This window comes from Lissotriton helveticus, unplaced genomic scaffold (assembly GCF_964261635.1).
Source record: "Lissotriton helveticus unplaced genomic scaffold, aLisHel1.1 SCAFFOLD_787, whole genome shotgun sequence".
In the NCBI taxonomy this organism is placed as follows: Eukaryota; Metazoa; Chordata; class Amphibia; order Caudata; family Salamandridae; genus Lissotriton; species Lissotriton helveticus.
Window position 1 is genome coordinate 163,010 of NW_027611911.1, and position 24,539 is coordinate 187,548.

General features: G+C 45.9%; 1 protein-coding gene across 2 annotated transcripts in view; it reads right to left on the reverse strand.

Moving 5' to 3' along the window:
• Window positions 1–603: 603 nt before the first annotated feature.
• The window catches only part of LOC144807241 (eukaryotic translation initiation factor 4E type 2-like), a 48,726-nt gene continuing 24,790 nt past the window's right edge, over window positions 604–24,539 (reverse strand). The window contains exons 4-8 of one of the 2 annotated variants that reach the window (XM_078673092.1): window positions 22,428–22,532; window positions 22,098–22,250; window positions 20,147–20,283; window positions 1,559–1,602; window positions 604–1,419 (exon numbers count right to left, since the gene is read on the reverse strand). In XM_078673092.1, coding sequence (XP_078529218.1) covers window positions 1,253–1,419; window positions 1,559–1,602; window positions 20,147–20,283; window positions 22,098–22,250; window positions 22,428–22,532 — 606 coding nt within the window. In that variant the 3' untranslated portion in view covers window positions 604–1,252. The remainder of the gene's footprint in view (window positions 1,420–1,558; window positions 1,603–20,146; window positions 20,284–22,097; window positions 22,251–22,427; window positions 22,533–24,539) is intronic. The other variant, XM_078673093.1, reaches the window with a different exon arrangement.

The window sequence follows — 24,539 nt, forward strand, 5'->3', positions numbered from 1 at the left end:
AGCAACGTCAGTGTTTACCTTTCACAACAAATGAGATTTGTAGGTCAAAGTTTCAAATCAGTGTCCTCCGGTGGACACGAAATATGGTATGATTGGTTGGTAATAGCAGCAACTTCTCTTACCGTGCCGACAAACCAGCATATTTTCATTAGCCACTATATAATTATAAAGGAACAAGTTCTTACAGGGATTTTGGATTTCTTATCAAGGAAAATATGGCGCAATGTCGTGCATGTATCGTGTAACGGGGCTGGCGCAATCTCCGTGCGCCTCTCATCCGAATGCAGAGAACAGACACACTCAATAGTTGAGCGGATGTTTTGGGACGTCAAGACTTCGTCTGGTGTAGTACCAGACCATCACACGTCACACCACTCCCCCGTACCCTACAAATCCCAGCGACATTCAGAGTACAAGAAACACTGGCCATAGAAACCAGAGTCACACAGATGTGCACTGCAAGGTTGTTCAGATGCACAAATAATCAAAAGACCAACAGACCGCTGGGGTCGGGAAGCTCAGACCCCTCCACTGATTGGACGGTACAAGTCGAACAATAAATAAAGGCGTGAGCAGAACACAACATTTTTAGGAAACGTAATTTTATTCATAGCATTCAAGACTTAACCCATAATGTTCCGATTGAAAAGAGTGTAAACTGATTGCTTTGGTTTCCAGTTTCATTGCCTCATCTTTACAAGAGAGGCAATTCTGACAGTCCACAGAACAGCTGAGACCGTTCAATTCTAGGTAAGCGACTGCGAAGGAAAACGTGAGTTGATCAGCCAGTGAGAGGAAATCCACTGAAAGAAGATGGCGACAATAAACACCCTCATTCATTCTCTCAACTATTCTATATCTCATTCTAAGTCTGCGTGTCCTGCTGAACCAAGCTATCTCTACCAAAATGGTCTGGATCGGCAGTCACACAATAAAATATCCTCCCACCAAAACAAACTTACCATCAAATATATTTTTTAAACGGTATCAACATTTTAAGTAAGGGACTGACAAAAGGTACAGGAGGTTATATGGTTTTCCTCAAAAACCCCAAGGCTGTATGTAACTTTTTTCAGAAGATGTTTTCTTGCATTCTGACTGACGCAGAACTACATCCAAACAGCTGCCTGCAGACAGCAACTTGTGTGTGTACAAGACCATTTTGAAAGGTGACCTAACAGCACATGGTAAGGTAGTCGCCCAAATTCTGGGATCTAAAGTCCAGGCAGCAGACAGTCTCTTAAAATAAGCATTAGCTCCATGGGCTCACAGAAGGGCTGAGCTTCCATTTGTCGTCGGCGCCGAGGTCACGTGGCGGTTTGCCAGCTCTACTGTCCACCTCGGAAACTCTGGAAGGTGGCCGGAACAAGTTGATTTTCCTAGAGGGCAATCTTTGTGTTGCGGAAGCTGGAGTTATCTCTGGAGAAAAAAAAAAAGAACACTGTGACAATGCTTCTGTGGAGCCAAATGAACTACTACATTCTGTGACTGAAGACCAAATTTTAGGCATGTTGCGAAAGGTAAGGAAAAGTCCCAGGGTGTTTAACCTTCTACTTACCAGAGCTTGTGAACATGCTGGTTAAATGCGGCTTGCCTGGACCCCTACGGAAACGAAACACATTATCTCATAGGGCTGTCCTAGCCAAAATGCTTTAAAATATATATTTCTGGTGACCCAGAGAAAAATTGCAAACAGGCAAAGTCACCCAATTTGGAATGCTTACTACCCCTCCTCCCACCACCCACCCAAAAAAAAGGCAGCAATCCCTGGATCAGCACAGCTTCTTGTTCAAAGATTGGACCCATCACTTTTTGATTGACATCGGCGGTGCAACAACTGAAGTGCCAGCGAGCACTCTGGACAAAGCCTCCAAAGCTAAGAGTTAGAGTTCTTTGTAGAAGGCAGAGTTTTTGTAGCTACTACTCAAAGCCCCTTTGGAACTCTTTACACCAAGCTGAAGTTTCTTGTTAAACAACCCATGAATGATCCTGCAGTTGAACTAACCTGGCATTCAACCAACTCTTATTGGGACTGACCAAGATCTGGTCAGCTCCGGCCATGTGGAGCACAGAACCCTCCATCCAAGTCTCTGGCAGACAAATGTGTGACAGACCAAAATATGAATGGCCTAAAACCAGTTTCAACCTGGGGCACTCACGTTCCCATGTTGATTTTAAAAGTAAATGGCGGGCTGCTCGGCCCATGAACATTTTATCCAGTAAACAGGAGTCCTAAGATAGCGGACGTAACCAAAGCCCATGCCCAGATTTGAGCGCATGTTTCCCTGGCCTGAGCCAGAGGGGAGTGATGGTCACTTTCCATCCCAAATAGGCCTCGTATCATACTGGAAAGGCAGATGGAACCTTGCACAGCTACAATGGATGAATCAGGATCAGCCGCTTCTATCTCACCAACTGTGATAGAAGACTACACAACAGCATTTATCTTTGTCAGACTTTAGGAAACTCTATATATATACACCTAGACTGGTCTCAGTTGTCTGGGCATTCCTAATTCCAGGGTTAGATCCAAATGCTAAAAGTAGGGCATTTCTAAATCTAGAATTTGTATCAAGTGTGTGTAAAGCTATTCAATTCTTAAGTTTGAAGACTGTTTATTCAAAACTTTTCAAATGAAGTCCAATAGTGTTTGAGGGGAAAATGCTTCATAAAACTTTTTTGCAGGAATTTTTGCTTACAGGCAATATTTTCCCAAATTTGCAAAACTCTATAGTCTTTCAACAATCTCTCCTTAAAGGACCAGACATTCCTAGTAGCAGCATTCGCTTCTAGACAGTTTAAAAGAGTTGTTTTGTTTAAAAACAAACTGAAGAAAGCGGGAGTTACTCCATGAGGATTACTTTCCGTGCTGCTGCTGGATGCTGCAGAGCCAGCACGGGTAAGAACTCGAGCATACCTTCTCTTCTGAGGCACAGCTTTTGTAAACTGAGACCAAAGTTAGTCTGAGAAGCACTTCCTCTAAACAGAACCCCAACATCTTTGTATTTATTGGTTTATAATGTGTTGGGACAGTTCGGGTGACAACCACAAAACCCAGAACTGCAGCTCCATAAACAACCAGCAAAAGGTAGATTGGTTTACTTTAAGCACAGGGAGATGCTAAAAGGCAGGAATATGTTCACGCGGCACCAGATTGGCAAAAGGAAGGCACAGAGTTTACACTGGCTACATACAAAAAACTACTTATGAAAAACACTGAAAATAGTTTACTTCACATCGCAGAGGCCACAAACCGTTTTATTTTGGAACATAACTACTTGATGAATTAGTGCAACATAATTTGAGGTCAGGGCCTTCACAACATCACTATGGGCCCAGGATCGGGAGTACTGTAAATGTACTGAGATTTTAGGAACGCCTATTGCTTATAGCGTCATATACTTGCCTCTAAGCACAGTTCTCCAGTGGTGGTATCTTCCACAGAATCACATGCTATCACCAGACTGGGGATCCAGGCACATTTCGAACAGTAGCATAAGTGGCATAAACATGTATGGATGCGGTACACTACCATGAGCTTCAAATCCACCTCACCACGTGTGAAACTCCAGCCAAAGAGGCGGAGGCGTTCTGAAACACATTCCACCCAACGGCCACCATGTGGCGGATCTTTAAAGCACCAGTGTGTAAGGTAGGTGGGGCTGCATACAAGTCAATTAAAGCAAGCAGCAATGGCCCTTTAGTTACTAATTTATTCCAACTTTGGGTCTCTCGTGATTAGTGAGCGATATGCTCAAAAGATGGAGGCTGTAAAGGCTCATGGGCGCAGCACCAATCCCTCTTGCCGACTAATCAATCAGTGAAAAAGTCCTTCACCAACTGTGGCAGACCAGAGGCAAGCAAAAGAACCCACAGGAGAACGGTGAACTGTGCCGTGTCCGTCCATTGTCATAACTTACAAAGAGTCTACCGCTTTCGTCAAACAAAAAGTAAAATTACGTGCAGAATTGATAAGCATACCACTTTCCTCATGAAATGAACGGCGACAAGTAAACACAAAATAAACGGGACTCACGGCAAACAAAGAGACACAGTCACCCACCGTGAACGCGGTTAAAGCTCATGTCAAAACTGAAAATAAATTAGCGGTCTCATTTTCAAAAGCAAAACGAGTTCAACAAGAAGAACATCCTACAAAATTCAGATTACACCGTGTCATTGCCCTGATGAAAATCCCATGACTAACACAGGGATTTGAAACGCGTCGGCACCTTTCCACACGCAATCCACGAGGGAATCTGATTAAATGTTGCCCACAAGTCACAAATGGGATATTAAACAATGTTTTCATCCCCGCAGACATTAAGCTTCATCCCCATGGCCAGTAACTCTCAGAGAAGAGAATGAAATAGTTGTGTAATGAGAGTACTGTTAGGTTACTTTTCTGCAAAACCTAAGACTGGAGTAACATGTTTAATGATTAACGTGACTTCATTTGCACTGTATTGAATGTCCGATCTATTATTGATTGTTTCACTATTTGTAGTTTATGATCTGTTTAAATTGTACAGTGTATCGCCTCATGCTCAGGCTTGTATGAAAATAAGGAAATTTTGTTCATAAATGTTGACATTTTGGCAAAGCAATTAAGCCAGAACCAATAAAATAGATATCTTGGTTCTAATGCCTGCTTGAATGAACAACAGGACACTATAAAACAAGGTGGCCGGATTCTCTTTTTTCTTTAAACTTTTCATCGTCCTATCTGGCCAACATTATTGGACGTGAGCCCTATTTAACCAATCCTATTGGAGAGTAGCAGTGCTCAGGGGATAGAAGTAGGCTGGCGGTAGCCCCTGTCACCAAGCGCACTGAGGACTTTCACAGAGTCTCTGAAAAGGGAGCCCATCAGAGAAAAAGCAGCTTTGTCGGGGAGAGGAGCAGAGCCAATGCCACTCTGTGAGACATGGGAGGAAACAGCTGCTATTCATGGGAAGAAAGAGCAGGTGTCCATCATGCCCTTTCCAGAGGTGAGGAGCAGGGAGTTGCTGCTTACTTGATGGGAGGAGGAGAAGCAGTGAGTTAATGCTAGTTCGGGAAAGGGAGGGATGTTATGCTCTTTGGAGAGTGTTAAGCTATATTACAGGATTTAATGAAAGCGAGTACATAGTATTTACAGCCAAATTCATGCTCCATGAAGCTCCTTTTTCGGTACATGTACTTCCAATCCCAACTCTGGATACGTGCTATAAAGCAAGAAATAATCTTTGAAGTCGCTATCCATCTCAGAAGTAACAACATGCAGCTCATTCAGGAAGCCGCAACTATAGCAGACATCAGTCAGCCGTGAATGTTTTTTAAACAGTGAGTAGGGATGTCCGGTGTCCGGGTGTGCTCGGCGAGTGAGGCACTCACTCACTGAGCACACCTCACTCACCTATCTACCCTTGTGCATAGTGCATGGCATACATCCTATTTCAGGCATGTAAATATTATGTCCTGATGATGATCCCACTATTTCCCTTACGGGATCGAAACGTCGTCGACTCAGTGTACACTGTAAACACGACCTAACTTGCTATACATGTGTAACTGTGTTGTTGCTTAGCTCTGCTTGTTTTATTTTCTGTATAACACACAAGCTTTTTGCCCTGCCTGAGCGTTTGTTTTTGTGTTAAATGTATTGTGTTCGACGCAGGCTTGTGTCAGAGATAATTTCTTCGTTCAAGAAACTCAATACCATTAAATTTTCACTGTCCAGCTGGACAGCATTAATATAGCTCGGATTCAGAGTCTATATTTATTCTCTCCTGTGTGTATTTCCCTTTCAGGGACTGTTTTTGTAGCTTCAATTCAGTGGCACAGTGAGCAAGGGACCCACATCTGGGCATAACAATCCCACTTAGGACGAACAGTGCTGCCGCAACAAATGATGGACAAAACGCTGAGTAAATCAAACATTCACCACCAGTCAAGAGGTCTGGGATAAATCCATTGTTCTTCTGCTCACTACACCATGCCAGTTGCGGTGAATATTGGATTTACTCAGCATCCCGTCCATCATTTGTTGCTGTAGCACTTTATACCCTAAGTGGGAAGGGCATGCCCAGACATCGGTCCCTTGCTTGCTGTGCCGCTGGATTCAAGTTAACATGGCTGATGAGGTGAAACCACGAAACCGGTCCCAGGATGCTCGTTTCCAGTCCAGTGAGAACCATGCTTGGAAGTTTGGGCTGGACTGTTCCCATGAGGAGCAGGGTCAAGACTGATTTGCATATGGCCATGTCTGAACTGGGGTGGCGAAGTGAGCTAAAGAACAACGGATTTAACCCACATCTCATGAAGGGGGGTGAAGGTTTGATTTACTCCGCATTCCGTCCATCATGTGTTGCTGTAGCAATATGAAGCCAGCTGGACACAGGTATGGAAGACAAACATAAGAACATTATAACAGGTTTACAAACAGTTTAAAGAACCTACACTGCAGTTACTGATTTTTTAAGGAGAAAGAAGCCCCTTCGGCTCCTCATTTATTGTTATTAAAATGTGGCCAAAGGTAAGTATTTGTTTTTAAAAATCTATGGTGATATACTCTCCACCTACTACTGTACAAAAAAAAAAACATACAAATATTTTTTTTAACTGGGACACACTTGTGGAAAAGAACTATAAAAAGGTACAATTTGAACACTGGGCTGAGAGTCAAGACTTAGTAGAGAAGCAAGCAAGAAACGTCCATGGAAACCCTGATCTACTGAAATTCTACATGCATCAATAATGCATGCCACAGAAGGCGCATCTTGTGTAAATTATCATCTTATCAGCGCAAAAGCTGCACTTTTGTTTCTAACTAGGACTAACTTCTTTAAAGAAATCTGTGTGCATAGTAAATATTAAGTTTTACGCTGGATTATAGTTTCTTGAACCTCTGATCTACCAAAGAGGAGATTGGAACTAGCTACAGAAGAATTATCTAGATTGATTAGTACAGAAAAGTCAAACATCAAAAAAATTAAACTAATATTCTAGTTTAAGGAGGGCATTTCAGAATGAAACCATGTTTGCTCCAAGAACTGATGCACGACTGAAGATCTTGGAGGGCTAAGTTGGGAAAAATGAAGTGAAAAGGATTTTCAAGGATTCAGAAGTGGTGGGATGGCAAGCTTTACACACAAGCAGTTGCTTTTGTAAAAGTTGGAACTTTGTACAAAAGCAATATTATAGAATATTAGAAAAAGATGGAGCGCTGAAAGATGCATATGCTAATAATGCAATGATCGTACGAAGGCGTGGCGGTAAATCCAACCATGATTACTTGCAGAGGAATTGGTGAAGGCTTCCAACATATTTCCAGGGTCACCAGAGATGCTGGAGACAAATTTAATAGGTGTAGAGCGGAGGTAAAATAGACAAGCGCTGATCCAGGGATTTACTCTCGCTGCCCGTTCTTGGTGGGAGGTGAAAGAACTTTAGAATTAACACAATCGGGCGATGCAGTGCATGCTGTACCCACTCTTGATCACCAGAAGTACATGCCGCAAACTCTGGTTGGGTAGATGGAAAAACACAACGGGCTTTGCCACATACCTTAATCCTATACCAAGGTCCGCAAAGTGTGTGAAACCTTCATCACCAACCCTCTCTGCAGCTCTGAAAGAGAAGCATCCTGCCTTTTCTTATAGAGACTGAAGACCCACAGACTGCCCTCGGTACTCACCGTACAAGAACTAGCAGCACTTATCTTAGTCGATAGAAAACACTGCACCATTTCAATCCGAATTTGGTCGGTGTGAGCAGACTCCTTAACCCCCATCTCCAGCTGCGTCTGCTCAGGCGACAGCCGATGCAGGCAAGTGGGACAGAGCGATATTCAGAGTCTGAAATACACTGCCTGCTTCTGTGTCCTCCATGACACTGCTGTACAGCACAAGAAATGAGGCAGAACAGGCTGTTGTGGGACATTGCGAAATCATCCTGGGTCTCCTTCCCTTCGGCTGCGGAGAGCTCTCAATGGAGAATTTAAATCAGACAAAGGCCGAGACTCCAGCTCGTACGTAAAAGTAGCATTGAGACCTACATAAGGATGGGGAGGTCGGCGGCTCTGTCTAACAGTCTTCGGTCCTCGTGTGACATTCACAGTGAAGCTAGCGTGAGAAGGGACAGTCGAATGAGAGGCTGAACTACTCCAGAGTTGGCTCTTCTCCACATACCCACCATACTTAAATATACAGCATTTCCCTGTGTATATAAGCATTTATTCGGACTATGTGTGTCCCTTCATGTGCATTCCTCTGTATAAATGCATATAATATTTAGGTTTATAAATATATAGATATTTGTTTTTTCTGCTTAACAAATGTACATATTACTTATGGGTATATTATTCTATGTTTAACACGTATTTAGGTCACTGCATAAATAAGCGAATCTTTATCATAATTATCTACAATTGCTTCACTATTTAATTACAAAAATATATAAATCATAAAAACAAATTTGCTTAAAGTACAGCAAGACTTGAAAGTCTGTTTATTAAACAACTTAAATCGATATATACAACCTTCCTTATACATATACAACTTCCATGTACTTATGTATCTTTATATTTATTACTTTACTTCTAATTCAGCTTCTTAAATGCACTACCCCATCTCTCACACTATGCCTCTGTCAATATATCCTCCCTCCACTCACGGACTCATCTCAACCTAGACCAAAGACCTACTTACCTTCAAGAGACTACTCAAGACCTGGCTCTTTGAGCAGTAGCAGCCCCCCACCCCCTAGCGCCTTGAGACCCTTACGGGTAAGTAGTGTGCTTTAAACTCATTCTACCACCATCTCCAATGAAGCAAACTATTTCTCACCCTATACCACTCCTCCCAAACCCCATTCTACTACTAGTATCCCCAAAATAACCCTTTCTAGACTCTTCCCTCCTCTACTGCTCCTTGAATTATCTCAAATCTCTTTTACTATTCAGATCTCCCAAACCAGCCTTACTAAACCCTTCCCTCACATATCCCTCCTAGAATCATCCGATACCTCATCTCTCTCTCTAAATAACTTCTAGACTCTTCCCCCTCCCTTTACTCATCCCAAACCTCCTCCTACTGCTATGATCTACAAATAGACAGTTTCTTGACCCTTCTCTCTTCTATCTCTCCACTTTTCAATCCAATTAACAGACTCGCATGTCCACCGCTCAAATTAATGTAATATTTTCCTATTCTAATTCCCCACGGATTCAGTTTGGGTTCCGGGGTAGCGTGCTATCAGCCGAAATGCTCTTCCAAGCCTCATCAGGCGTAGTAAGAACTATATAAATTCAAACCCTTCCCTCTTCAATTCCTCCGCTATTCTTTTTCAATCCAAATAAACTCATGTCCACAGCTCAAATTAGATTTCATTTCACCTTATATTAATTCATCACAAATCCTTTTTGGGTTCCGGAGTAGCGTGCTACTTGCCGAAAAGCACTTTGATGCCTCGCCAGGGGTAGAAAGAGTTATATAAATTCAATTACAATAAGTCCTCCACAATCCACACCAGCAGGGAGGTAATAGGACTGCCTAGGAACAGCAGCTGATCGGTCAATGACCCTAAGCTCAGGTAATGTTAAAGAGTTCAATCTATGGAGGATGCTACGCAAACAGTGCGAGTGTATATGTAGGTGTGGGTGAGCGAAGGGAGGTATGAGAGCAAGGCTGGGCAGTGTCTACACCTAGGCAGGGGAGCCTGAGGGAAGGAAGCAACCCCTTAGGGATATGGTTGTTAGTGGTTGCTACAAGTTTAGTTACAAGGAAACTGCACATTTTTAACATGTACTGAGAATAAAATGTATTTGGGTGGCAAGGGTCTCAAAATAAGTATGATCTATACTATGAAAAGCTTTTTATTGAAACGGTCCTTGTTCACCATTCCCTACTCCTAGGTAATCCTTCCAGGGGCAGCTTACTGACAACAATTCATAGTTGCAGTGCTAGCCCAGGTGAAACAGAGGGCAGGTATTTCTAGGATGTAACAGGTGAGGCATGGTTTCAGAAGGCACTGGCGGCCACCAGCTGTAAACAATTCACATTCAACTTGCAGTAACTATGACGCCTCACCATCTTGAAAGAGGGGACATTCCTTCCTTATGTAAAATACGGAAACATTAAAAGATAACACTGCACGAGCTGGTCATAAATAAAGTTTTGCATGTAAGACACTACCGACAGCCCATGTATTGCTCACAGAAAAAGCAGCAAACATAATCCCACTGTGTGCCAATACTACTACAGGGGTCTACAACTGAAAAGGCACAGTTCACATTGATGGTGCCCCTCCAAGGTCAACTGAAATAAAATCGAAGAATGCTTTAAGTTGTGACAACTTCCTTCCTATGTGCAATGTTTGCATGCAGTGAGAAGTAGAGATGGATGCACCTCGGCAGACTGCTCTCAGTTGTGCGTCTCCAGGCAGCAGGCTTCACTTTACAACAACAGTCTGAGCTGAAGGCAGAACACGTGGAGCACCATCACGTCCTCCAAAACAGGATCTGAATTAACTCTATTTACACGTCAACCAGAGTCCACAGACCAGATCATTATAGAACAAACATGTCTTTACCATTCGCAATCTACAAAAGCAAAGCAGTGAGGGCAATGCTGCCAGTCCACACCCACACTGACGGTAGGACATCTTCCTTGTCGATGGCACTGCCACCTGTTACTAAAACACTGTACTCCCAGTTGTGGACACCACACACATCCGGTACCAGCAGGCGGTACCAGCAGGCGGTACAGCAGGAAACTGCCAGCAGCTGCTACAATCGAACACCACAAGCAGCCAGTACAACAGGGTAGTATCGGCAGCCATACAGCCACTACAGTAGGAGCAGCTATCATCAACCCAAGTCTACGAAGCAGAAGATTGTACTCCCATTTATGGACACCACAAGAAAACGGTACAATCCGACACAGCCAGCATGATAAGGCACAGTCAGTAGTTAGTCGAATATTTCACTCTACGAAACAGACGATTGTACTCCCAGTCGAAAACACTAGAAGTAGAGAGGATAGCGCCCGCAGCCACTAGAGCCACAAGCAGCCTTTACACCACCAGCAGTCAGTGGGCACAACCTACCACTGCCAGCAGTCACTAGAGCCACAAGCAGCCTATAGACCGCCAGCAGTCAGTGGGCACAACCTACCACTGCCAGCAGTCACTAGAACATTCCCAGCCTACGCTAAGACAGCCCCACCTGTCAGTACGAACACGACCCCACCAGCAGTTGACTGGCACAACAGACAACGCCATCAGTCACTATAACATTGTACTCCTAGTCGTGTACACCACACACTGGCAGTACAACAGGACTCCGTCTGCAGTTAGGAAACATTCATAGTCTACGACACAAAGAAACTGCACACCCAACCGTGGACACCAACAGTTGGTACAACAGGGCACTGACAAAAGTTGGAACATTTCCAGTCTATGAACAGAATAGTGTACCTCCAAATGTAGCCACCACAAGCAGCCACTCGCTAACGACGCCAAAAACCTCCTGTGATTCTGGGCAAATCACTTAATCTTCCCGTGCCTAAAATGAATGTGTGTTCGTCCTCATGTAACGTAACTGGTGCTATGTAAAGCGCTCTGATACCCGATTCAGTTCGGGTCTAGTTCGCGCTATATAAAACTCTGCAAAAAAAAAAAAAAAAAAAGAAGAATAGGGCGCCCCCAGGAAAGGGTGCAATGAGACAATACTAGCAGCTGATAAAATAAGGCACCACCAACACAGTACAATAGGGATCAACCGGCAGACAGTACAATAGGGCACCGCCAGCAGAAGGTACAATAGGGCACCGCCAGCAGAAGGTACAACAGGGCACCGCCAGCAGAAGGTACAACAGGGCACCGCCAGCAGAAGGTACAATAGGGCACCGCCAGCAGAAGGTACAATAGAGCACCGCCAGCAGAAGGTACAATAGGGCACCGCCAGCAGAAGGTACAACAGGGCACCGCCAGCAGAAGGTACAATAGGGCACCGCCAGCAGAAGGTACAACAGGGCACCGCCAGCAGAAGGTACAACAGGGCACCGCCAGCAGAAGGTACAACAGGGCACCGCCAGCAGAAGGTACAATAGGGCACCGCCAGCAGAAGGTACAATAGAGCACCGCCAGCAGAAGGTACAATAGGGCACCGCCAGCAGAAGGTACAACAGGGCACCGCCAGCAGAAGGTACAATAGGGCACCGCCAGCAGAAGGTACAATAGGGCACCGCCAGCAGAAGGTACAATAGGGCACCGCCAGCAGAAGGTACAATAGGGCACCGCCAGCAGAAGGTACAATAGGGCACCGCCAGCAGAAGGTACAATAGGGCACCGCCAGCAGAAGGTACAATAGGGCACCGCCAGCAGACAGTACAACAGGGCACCGCCAGCAGAAGGTACAACAGGGCACCGCCAGCAGAAGGTACAATAGGGCACCGCCAGCAGAAGGTACAATAGGGCACCGCCAGCAGAAGGTACAATAGGGCACCGCCAGCAGACAGTACAACAGGGCACCGCCAGCAGACAGTACAACAGGGCACCGCCAGCAGAGAGTACAATAGGGCACCGCCAGCTGAAGGTACCATAGGGCACCGCCAGCTGAAGGTACAATAGGGCACCGCCAGCAGAGAGTACAATAGGGCACCGCCAGCAGAGAGTACAATAGGGCACCGCCAGCAGAAGGTACAACAGGGCACCGCCAGCAGAAGGTACAACAGGGCACCGCCAGCAGAAGGTACAACAGGGCACCGCCAGCAGAAGGTACAACAGGGCACCGCCAGCAGAAGGTACAACAGGGCACCGCCAGCAGAGAGTACAATAGGGCACCGCCAGCTGAAGGTACAATAGGGCACCGCCAGCAGAGAGTACAATAGGGCACCGCCAGCAGAGAGTACAATAGGGCACCGCCAGCTGAAGGTACCATAGGGCACCGCCAGCAGAAGGTACAATAGGGCACCGCCAGCAGAAGGTACAATAGGGCACCGCCAGCAGAGAGTACAATAGGGCACCGCCAGCAGAGAGTACAATAGGGCACCGCCAGCTGAAGGTACCATAGGGCACCGCCAGCAGAAGGTACAATAGGGCACTGCCAGCAGACAGTACAATAGGGCACCGCCAGCAGAAGGTACAACAGGGCACCGCCAGCAGAGGGTACAATAGGGCGCCGCCAGCAGAAGGTACAATAGGGCACCGCCAGCAGAAGGTACAACAGGGCACCGCCAGCAGAGGGTACAATAGGGCGCCGCCAGCAGAAGGTACAATAGGGCACCGCCAGCAGAAGGTACAATAGGGCACCGCCAGCAGAAGGTACAATAGGGCACCGCCAGCAGACAGTACAACAGGGCACCGCCAGCAGAGAGTACAATAGGGCACCGCCAGCAGAAGGTACAATAGGGCACCGCCAGCAGACAGTACAACAGGGCACCGCCAGCAGAGAGTACAATAGGGCACCGCCAGCAGAGAGTACAACAGGGCACCGCCAGCAGAAGGTACAACAGGGCACCGCCAGCAGAAGGTACAACAGGGCACCGCCAGCAGAAGGTACAATAGGGCACCGCCAGCAGAAGGTACAATAGGGCACCGCCAGCAGAGAGTACAATAGGGCACCGCCAGCTGAAGGTACCATAGGGCACCGCCAGCAGAAGGTACAATAGGGCACCGCCAGCAGACAGTACAACAGGGCACCGCCAGCTGAAGGTACCATAGGGCACCGCCAGCAGAAGGTACAATAGGGCACCGCCAGCAGAGAGTACAATAGGGCACCGCCAGCAGAAGGTACAACAGGGCACCGCCAGCAGAAGGTACAACAGGGCACCGCCAGCAGAAGGTACAACAGGGCACCGCCATCAGACGGTACAACAGGGCACCGCCAGCAGAGAGTACAATAGGGCACCGCCAGCTGAAGGTACAATAGGGCACCGCCAGCAGAGAGTACAATAGGGCACCGCCAGCAGAGAGTACAATAGGGCACCGCCAGCTGAAGGTACCATAGGGCACCGCCAGCAGAAGGTACAATAGGGCACCGCCAGCAGAAGGTACAATAGGGCACCGCCAGCAGAGAGTACAATAGGGCACCGCCAGCTGAAGGTACCATAGGGCACCGCCAGCAGACGGTACAATAGGGCACTGCCAGCAGACAGTACACTAGGACACCGCCAGCAGAAGGTACAATAGGGCACCGCCAGCAGACAGTACAATAGGGCACCGCCAGCAGAAGGTACAACAGGGCACCGCCAGCAGAAGGTACAATAGGGCACCGCCAGCAGAGAGTACAATAGGGCACCGCCAGCTGAAGGTACCATAGGGCACCGCCAGCAGAAGGTACAATAGGGCACCGCCAGCAGAAGGTACAATAGGGCACCGCCAGCAGAGAGTACAATAGGGCACCGCCAGCTGAAGGTACCATAGGGCACCGCCAGCTGAAGGTACAATAGGGCACCGCCAGCAGAGAGTACAATAGGGCACCGCCAGCAGAGAGTACAATAGGGCACCGCCAGCTGAAGGTACCATAGGGCACCGCCAGCAGAAGGTACAATAGGGCACCGCCAGCAGAGAGTACAATAGGGCACCGCCAGCAGAGAGCACAATAGGGCACCGCCAGCAGAGAGTACAATAGGGCACCGCCAGCTGAAGGTACCATAGGGCACCGCCAGCAGAGAGTACAATAGGGCACCGCCAGCAGAAGGTACAACAGGGCACCGCCAGCAGAAGGTACAACAGGGCACCGCCAGCAGAAGGTACAACAGGGCACCGCCAGCAGAAGGTACAACAGGGCACCGCCAGCAGAAGGTACAACAGGGCACCGCCAGCAGAAGGTACAACAGGGTACCGCCAGCAGAAGGTACAACAGGGCACCGCCAGCAGAAGGTACAACAGGGCACCGCCAGCAGAGAGTACAATAGGGCACCGCCAGCAGAGAGTACAATAGGGCACCGCCAGCAGAAGGTACAATAGGGCACCTCCAGCAGAGAGTACAATAGGGCACCTCCAGCAGAGAGTACAATAGGGCACCGCCAGCAGAGAGCACAATAGGGCACCGCCAGCAGAGAGTACAATAGGGCACCGCCAGCTGAAGGTACCATAGGGCACCGCCAGCAGAGAGTACAATAGGGCACCGCCAGCAGAAGGTACAACAGGGCACCGCCAGCAGAAGGTACAACAGGGCACCGCCAGCAGAAGGTACAACAGGGCACCGCCAGCAGAAGGTACAACAGGGCACCGCCAGCAGAAGGTACAACAGGGCACCGCCAGCAGAAGGTACAACAGGGCACCGCCAGCAGAAGGTACAACAGGGCACCGCCAGCAGAAGGTACAATAGGGCACCGCCAGCAGAGAGTACAATAGGGCACCGCCAGCAGAGAGTACAATAGGGCACCGCCAGCTGAAGGTACCATAGGGCACCGCCAGCAGAAGGTACAACAGGGCACCGCCAGCAGAAGGTACAATAGGGCACCGCCAGCAGAGAGTACAATAGGGCACCGCCAGCAGAGAGTACAATAGGGCACCGCCAGCTGAAGGTACCATAGGGCACCGCCAGCAGACAGTGCAATAGGGTAGAGTCAGCAGTCAGTAGAACATTCCAGTCTACAAAGCAGCAGACTGCACACCCAGTCAAACACTAGAAGCAGCTGGTACACCAGGACAGCACCCGCAGTCACTAGAACACTACAAGTGCACAATTCATGAACACCACTATCAGCCAATACACTACCAGTAGTTTGTGGGTACAATCAACCCCTTCCAGCACTCACTAGAAATAAGACACCACCAGCTGTCAGTAGCCTAGACAGGACATCGTTAGCAGTCGGCTGGCACAACAGAACCCCTAGCAGTCACTAGAACATTTTACTCCCAGTTGTGTACACCAAAAGCCAGTACAAATTAAACAGCCAGCAGTTAGTGGAACATTTCCAGTCTATGACTCGACAAACAGTACACTGTATTCCCAATCTTGGTCACCACGAGCAGCTTTAAGCAGTTTAATTATTAGGACACCGCCAACAGGCCACAGAACATTCCCAGGTCAGAAAAGAAGATTCTCCACAGCTAGACTGCGCAAAACAAATCTGATCGGTGTCCTCAGAACCACTAACATTTCTTTACGGCTAAGGCAAGCATTTTAATGTAGAGTGAGAAACGTAATCTGTCCGAAACAATAATTAGGACTAAGAACGGTGTGGATTGCTGGATTTGGGATTCTGTTGTAGGCTGAGCATTGATAGAATAAAATCTACATGCACCTGCAGGGCAGCTCTGCGACTGAGGGCTGCCTTAGCACGTGCAGGGGCACAGACAGGTGTTTTATAGTCAAAACTAGCATATTATATACTATATTCCTGTAAATTGTATACTATATTTCTGCGTTTTCCGTACTGGATTTCTGTATATTGCATTCTATATTTCTGTATATTGCATTCTATATTTCTGTATATTGCATTCTATATTTCTGTATATTGCATACCATGTCTATATATGGCCAGTCCAGTTACAGTTAGTTATGTTACGTCATGACATTAGGCTCCTAGATGTTTCTTTACTGTAATTCTAGGCACTCCGCTGTCTAGAAACCCTCATGGAGCCAGAAGAGTTGCTGGCCGCTTGGAGGATGAGTGTCCAGAGGAAATTACTGAACGGTTCAGAAGTCTAGTTACCTGCCGATCTCAGGTGTACTATAACCACTTGTAGAAGGTGAACTAGATGTGATCTACCTGCTCACTCCCTGTGTGCCGCAGCATTTCTTTTAAGTGGACAGGGTCACTGGAGACCTGTTCAGAAAATTTGAAAGGGGAATAAAAGGCTTTCATATTTTCTATCTCTAGAAGGCGGAACCTGAAAAGTAATGCTGATGCAAGGTGACTGGGGGTTTCGTGCAAAAAGTGCAGACCTCCTGTGGAGTATTTTTGGACTGATCACCTGATCTGGAGGTAGATGCCGATCAGCATAATGAAGTGAAGTATTTCAAGGCGTGAGATGCAATGTTTTTAACACTCATTTGGACTGCTGATGATCTTCATGGTTATCTTTCTCTCTTCTTGAATGCTTTCGCATTATATCAGTTCCGCTTTGCTCAGACTTACACTTGGTGTGGCCATTGTATACACTTTATTTCGTGTCCCATTGTTACACTTTGTGGCTGTTCTGCAGATTCTCTAAACTTTGCCACAGCTTTCTGTCCAGCTAACTAAAAGGAGCCATGGTTAGTTAGTGAAACCTGGTAATCCCTGTTGGCAGACAGACTGTGGGTTATTGCCCTACGGGCCAGGTTTTCATTTTACAATAAATATCCCATGGCCCACTACATTAGATGTTTTAGATCTATAGAGCGCGCAGTTTGCAGTTTGTATGACCTTACACACATTTGGCACCCAGTACCATCATGCCCTTATTTTGAAGATTGCAACAAAAAACGGGAGACTGGTTAGGTTTATCAGCTGTGACATCGATAGTCTACCCGAGAGCCTATAGTTTAGCTTGGGTAAGTTTTAAAATACTTCGATATAAACAGGAGGCTGGTTAGGTTTATCAGCTGTGACATCGATAGTCTATCCGAGAGCCCATAGTTTAGCTTGGGTAAGTTTTAAAATACTTCGATATAAACAGGAGACTGGTTAGGTTTATTAGCGGTGACATCGATAGTCTACCCGAGAGACTGTAGTTTAGCTTGGGTACGTTTTAAAATACTTCGATATAAACAGGAGACTGGTTAGGTTTATCAGCTGCGACATCGATAGTCTACCCGAGAGCCTGTAGTTTAGCTTGTGTAAGTTTTAAAATACTTCGATATAAACAGGAGGCTGGTTAGGTTTATCAGCTGTGACATCGATAGTCTATCCGAGAGCCCATAGTTTAGCTTGGGTAAGTTTTAAAATACTTCGATATAAACAGGAGACTGGTTAGGTTTATTAGCGGTGACATCGATAGTCTACCCGAGAGACTGTAGTTTAGCTTGGGTACGTTTTAAAATACTTCGATATAAACAGGAGACTGGTTAGGTTTATCAGCTGTGACATCGATAGTCTACCCGAGAGCCTATAGGTTAGCTTGTGTAAGTTGTAAAATACTTCGATATAAACAGGAGACTGGTTAGGTTTATCAGCTGTGACATCGATAGTCTACCCGAGAGCCTATAGTTTAGCTTGGGTAAGTTTTAAAATACTTCGATATAAACAGGAGGCTGGTTAGGTTTATCAGCTGTGACATCGATAGTCTATCCGAGAGCCCATAGTTTAGCTTGGGTAAGTTTTAAAATACTTCGATATAAACAGGAGACTGGTTAGGTTTATTAGCGGTGACATCGATAGTCTACCCGAGAGACTGTAGTTTAGCTTGGGTACGTTTTAAAATACTTCGATATAAACAGGAGACTGGTTAGGTTTATCAGCTGCGACATCGATAGTCTACCCGAGAGCCTGTAGTTTAGCTTGTGTAAGTTTTAAAATACTTCGATATAAACAGGAGACTGGTTAGGTTTATCAGCTGCGACATCGATAGTCTACCCGAGAGCCTATAGGTTAGCTTGTGTAAGTTTTAAAATACTTCGATATAAACAGGAGACTGGTTAGGTTTATCAGCTGCGACATCGATAGTCTACCCGAGAGCCTATAGGTTAGCTTGTGTAAGTTTTAAAATACTTCGATATAAACAGGAGACTGGTTAGGTTTATCAGCTGTGACATCGATAGTCTACCCGAGAGCCTATAGTTTAGCTTGTGTAAGTTTTAAAATACTTCGATATAAACAGGAGACTGGTTAGGTTTATCAGCGGTGACATCGATAGTCTACCAGAGAGCCTATAGTTTAGCTTGTGTAAGTTTTAAAATACTTCGATATAAACAGGAGACTGGTTAGGTTTATCAGCTGCGACATCGATAGTCTATCCAAGAGCCTATATTTAGCTTGGGTAAGTTGTAAAATACTTCGATATAAACAGGAGACTGGTTAGGTTTATCAGCGGTGACATCGATAGTCTACCAGAGAGCCTATAGTTTAGCTTGTGTAAGTTTTAAAATACTTCGATATAAACAGGAGACTGGTTAGGTTTATTAGCGGTGACATCGATAGTCTACCCGAGAGCCTGTAGTTTAGCTTGGGTACGTTTTAAAATACTTCGATATAAACAGGAGACTGGTTAGGTTTATCAGCTGCGACATCGATAGTCTATCCAAGAGCCTATATTTAGCTTGGGTAAGTTGTAAAATACTTCGATATAAACAGGAGACTGGTTAGATTTATCAGCGGTGACATCGATAGTCTATCAGAGAGCCTATAGGTTAGCTTGGGTAAGTTTTAAAATACTTCGATATAAACAGGAGAGTGGTTAGGTTTATCAGCTGTGACATCGATAGTCTATCCGAGAGTGTGTAGTTTAGCTTGGGTACGTTTTCAAATACTCCAATATAAACAGGAGACTGGTTACACATCAATCAATCAGAGAATTGTGAAACGTGCTACTGAGGGTCTCAAGGTGCTTGGGGGGGCTCTGTTTAGGTTTATCAGCTGTAACAGGCTGGGGGGGCTCTGTTTAGGTTTATCACCTGTAACATTGGTATTTTTTGGTAAGTTTTAAAATACTCCAATATAAACAGATTGGTTACGTTTATCAGCTGACATCGGTAATCTATCAGAGAGGCTGTAGTTTAGCTTCGGTAAGTTTTTAAACTTGGAAGGTCAAGGAGTTATAAAGTTTCACAATTGTGGTCGGAGGGCTTGAAAAAGCGTAATCCAGCCCGCCTACTGCCCGATTTGTAGTTAATCAAAGGTGATTGTAACATGTGGGGACGAGGCAGTGACACAGATGTGTGACAGATGTCGCCTTCCTGGCAGACCGCTAATGATATGATCAGTGAGATTAGAATCAAGAAGATCCCAGATAAGGAACCCGAGGTTGGGGAGATGCAGGAGCTTAATTCTTTTAGCTGACCACCAGAATCATTGTGGAGTAGTTCTGCAGAGCCAACACAGGTGCAGCATGGCTGCAGGGAACTCACCGCTTGCATGGAGGTGCCAGACTGCGGGAAGGCACCAGTTGGTCGTGACCCTGGATCAGACTTACTTGTGGTGCCGCAAGACTGCTTTGGCACATCACTGCTGAGTGGAACTGCCAGCCTTGAAGAGAGCACCGCGAGGTACCAACTGCAGCTTGAACTTACTTGAGGCTGTCGTTGTGAGTCTTGTACTCCATGATGGTGTTTGGCGGAAGGTTCAGCACACGCCGCAATGTGTCTCTGATGCGCGCTGTGGTGTGCTGGTCATTTGCAGTCTTGTTCCAGATGGAGAGGATGTCTTCCTATGGAGAATATATATATGAATTACATTAGAGGGGTTGGGGTTTATCTTTATAAAAGGATTCAAGTCACTGTAAAATCATGGTAAACATCCAAGTACAAGATGCCACCCACCTACCCTAGAAACAGTACTTTACATGCAGGGGAAAAACACATTTTTCACAGGGAAAAAAAAAAAAAAAAAAAAAAAAGACATTTAAGCTTGTTACTTCTGACTATGAAACGATGGGGCATAGAAAACGTGAAGAACCAGGATATACTTTGAAGGAAAAGAAAGTGAACTGCAGGAGGAGTGGGAGAAGGTTGAAAGTGGGTTGAGGCATGGGAGTGTTAAAGGCTAGCCTGAAGAACAGGAAGGATTCTTCAGCATGGAACAATACACCCAGCAGTCGCTTCAAAGGCTCATCAGACCATATAAAACAAAATTCGGACATGGTTGGGGATGGTCAGCTCGGTATAACTTGATACCAGTGGCACAGTGTGCACGGGACCCACGTCTGGGCAGAGCAATCCCACTTAGGGTGACACACTGAAGGATACAAAAAGCGGTGGATGGAATGTCCGAATTAATCTCAGCCAATGGTAATTTATCCGGGCCACATCCCAGTCCTTAGTTATTTTGAACATCATACCACTTCAGTTACATGCAAATCAGTCCTGACCCTCGTCCAATGGGAACAGTCCAGCACGAACTGGCTGGGCTAAGAGTGAGTAAGCTTGGTGTGCAAAATAAACTGTATTATGAAACATAGGTTACAAATTTGTGAAAGCGTCTGATAGATTTTCCAGTCCTTAATGGTTGCCTTTCGCAATGAGGATGAGATTGTAGGTCAAAGACAGGCCCTGGATGTAGCGGCAGACTACAACTGCCAGAACAGGAATGTCTCCAGGTTCATCTGGAGGTGTAAAGGGGAAGGAGACCGCCTTAGATGTGGGCAGGGTAGGGTTTGGGTACATAGCAATATAATGAGAATCTGAGCGCTATATTTGTTCTCCCGCGGTACAAAGGGGGTGGTGATGGACGGAGCATCTGAACCAATCAAACACTCACACCCAGTCAAAAGATCTGGGTTTGACCCATCACCGTTCTTAAGCCCACTCTGCTCCCCCAGTTCAGACATGGCTATATGCAAATCAGTCTGACCCTGTGCCTCATGGGAACAGTCCAGCCCGAACTGCCAAGCCATGTCTTCCCTGGACCGGATTAAACCCAGATCTGTTGACTGGGTGTGAGTGTTTGATTGGTTCAGATGCTCCGTCCATCACCACCCCCTTTTTATACCATAGTTGTTCTCCCAACATTGTCTGTGAACTTTCTCAAATAAAAGTAACAAAGAGCACGTTTACAAAAATAGCAGTGCCACGAAAACTCCTAGTCATTACAGAGCTCAGGCAGAATGTGCACACTGATAAAGTACAATGGGCATGTGAGCATTTAAAAGATGTTTTAAAATATTAGCTAAAATAAGAAAGATTTAAATGGCGGGACTGGTCAAGATTAGAATATGGGAACTGTTAGAATTATAGGTTAAAGTAAGAGTTGGAGCTTGAAATTCAATCCAGCAGCTCGGTTTTAAAACTTCTAATATTCATAAAATATATATATATATATATATATATACACACACACACACAAATGCTCTTCAGTAGTCGTTTTTCTACATTACTCCATAAGATTTAACAGAGTTTTTTTCTGCACAGATATGCTTTGGAATGGCTTCGATCCCGAGTGCAACTTCTACAAAGATCAGTAGCCCAGACCCGAGCCCCAGTGACACAGCCTGCCATGGCTACCAGCTCCGCTGCAGGTATGCACCTGAAATCGGATGGAGACGACCACGCCGCAGATCTCCTCGCCCACCATGAACTGCTCCCCCAGCATGGCCAGGATGATGTTCTCCCAGAAACGCGAGGCCAATCCTTTCCGCAAGCGAATGATCCACTTTCCCCCGTTCTTGTTCGCTTCATCCTAGGGAAACACAGGGGGATTAATCCCTCAGCAACAGAGTATGGAGGTCATGAATGTCAAGCAAACACTGGCCAACCTACTCTCCTATGAAAAGACTAAGTGGCAGATATTAGCATAGATACCCCCCATCTCTCCCTACTGAAAGGATCCACACTGCTGTAACCCATCCTCCCTTACCTCCCACATCGGTTTGATGCCTTCTTTGAACAGGTGGAAGTCGCTGTAGCCAGTGAGATCTCCTGGCCTCACCAAGTGGCTGTACACCTTCCAGAACTGCTCCACCTGAAAAGAATGAGATGAGGGTACAGATTAACCTCAAGTACAGCATTACCAGGCACAGGCACTCACCACATAGGCGGGAAGGATTTCCTGGTTCAAGTGACCACTGCTACAGACTATGGAATGACAACATTACTCCCATGTCACAATACAGCGTCGCAAGATGGGAAAACACAGTCCAGACCTAATTTCTCCATCCCCTAAGGCACTGTTCCCAGCAGCTGACCCACATATCCCAAAATCCTACACACAGATGGGACTCTTAGAAAAAAAGGTCAACTTGACTAATCGTAAAGTTGAGAGGAGAGAGCTGTACATAGAACCAGGACGCTGACGAAAGGAAAAGGTTCAAATCCCAGCAGAGGAGTCTTAAAACAGTGGTTTAAATCCCAGAACAGGTGGTGAAAGGTAGGGAAAATGTGGTATAGCTCTAAAAAAAAGTATACTAACACAAAGAAAAGTTATTAATAAACATAAAAGAGCAGCAGGGAGCTGTTACCAATATGAAAAGGTTTGAAAGTAGTAAGGAGAAGGAAATAGCAGGGTATAGTGTCTACATTTTTTAGAAAACAGCAGTGGAGACAATGTAAACGGGTAGTCTGGGAGGGCGGGGGTGGGGTGCGGTTTCAAAATGCAGATAATGGTGGAGAAAGGAATAAGAGTTTTGGAGGGGGTGAACCAGTAAAAAGTACAAAGAAATAAAAAGGAGATGGCAAACTGGGGGCATGGGGGGAGTTACCCTCCATCACCACAGTCAAACCGGAATGGAACAAGTCTGTAATGGCTCTTCCCTTTGAAGCACTGCCATCAGATAGTATGCCAGAGGTCCGGCAGACATACCGCATAAGCCACTTCTAAGGACAGAGGTACTATTTGTGTTTTGGGGGGAGAGGTTGGTGGGCAGTAAATAAAAATGGAATGATACAGAAACATCTTAGTGCCTCATAATTTCCTGGTCCATGCTGAAATACCCTGGAACCTGAACAATGATCGCCTTTTCTTTACCCCTCATGGAGAGAATGCTAATCAAACAGCAACAATGATGCGGAACAGCGAGGTTTGATGTTTTCAGTATTTAAAGGCATGGTTATGCTAAGACTAATTAGTTGGAGAGAAAAGAAGAGCAGACTGGGAAATAAGTTTCCAGTATTTGCATTCCAAAAAAAACATTTTTAATGGAAATGCGAATGTCTGTGAAATATCGAAAAACAACAAAATGTACTCAAATCACTCGGAAACGGTCCTGAGAGGGCGGTTTGGTCAACAACAATATGAAAGTTTTTCGTAATCTATATAAATGCACATATCATACTTTCCTTGTATACACTCTGTACTTAAACACCGATGCACTTTTACAACAATCAATGAGTTTCAGAACAGTCAAGTTCTGTTTACATGAAAACCTGAAGCCTATAACTACAAACGTACAGTGCGCCCCTCCCCACATGGCCAGGAGACAGTCTGGTCCACAGTGGACACTGTACTGCGTAGACAAGCTGAAGATTCATAACTGTGAAGGGTCCAGCTCTTGCCACACAGACTTTCATCTCGCAGTCGTTAGAAGGCAGACCTGACCTCTACAGGATGCCCCAGTTGAAACTGCTTCAAACGGTGCGCTTCATATATGGCTGCTATGTTACGATCAGATGCATGGCTTGTTTCAGAGCTACGGTTTATGTACGTGAGACCTACATACTGCATGGGCCTGCTATTTCAGCCCCTCTTGCATCCCTCATGAAATGTTCCTTTTACCACAGTCCCCCAAACTCTGCTCAACCCACAGGTCTCATCTTCCCTGGCCATCTCTCTACTCCTCGTTCCTTGCACAGCCACACCTGTCTGCAATAACTCTCAAACACACACCTCTCCATCCCGCAGTGCCAAGCTCCTCACACTTTCTGCAGGTGCTGTAGCTCCACAACATCTTCACTAGACAGACAATTACTGATCCTAATAATTCAGGTTGCACTGGGATTTCCTCCCATATAATCTACCGCTTTCTCCTCCCTC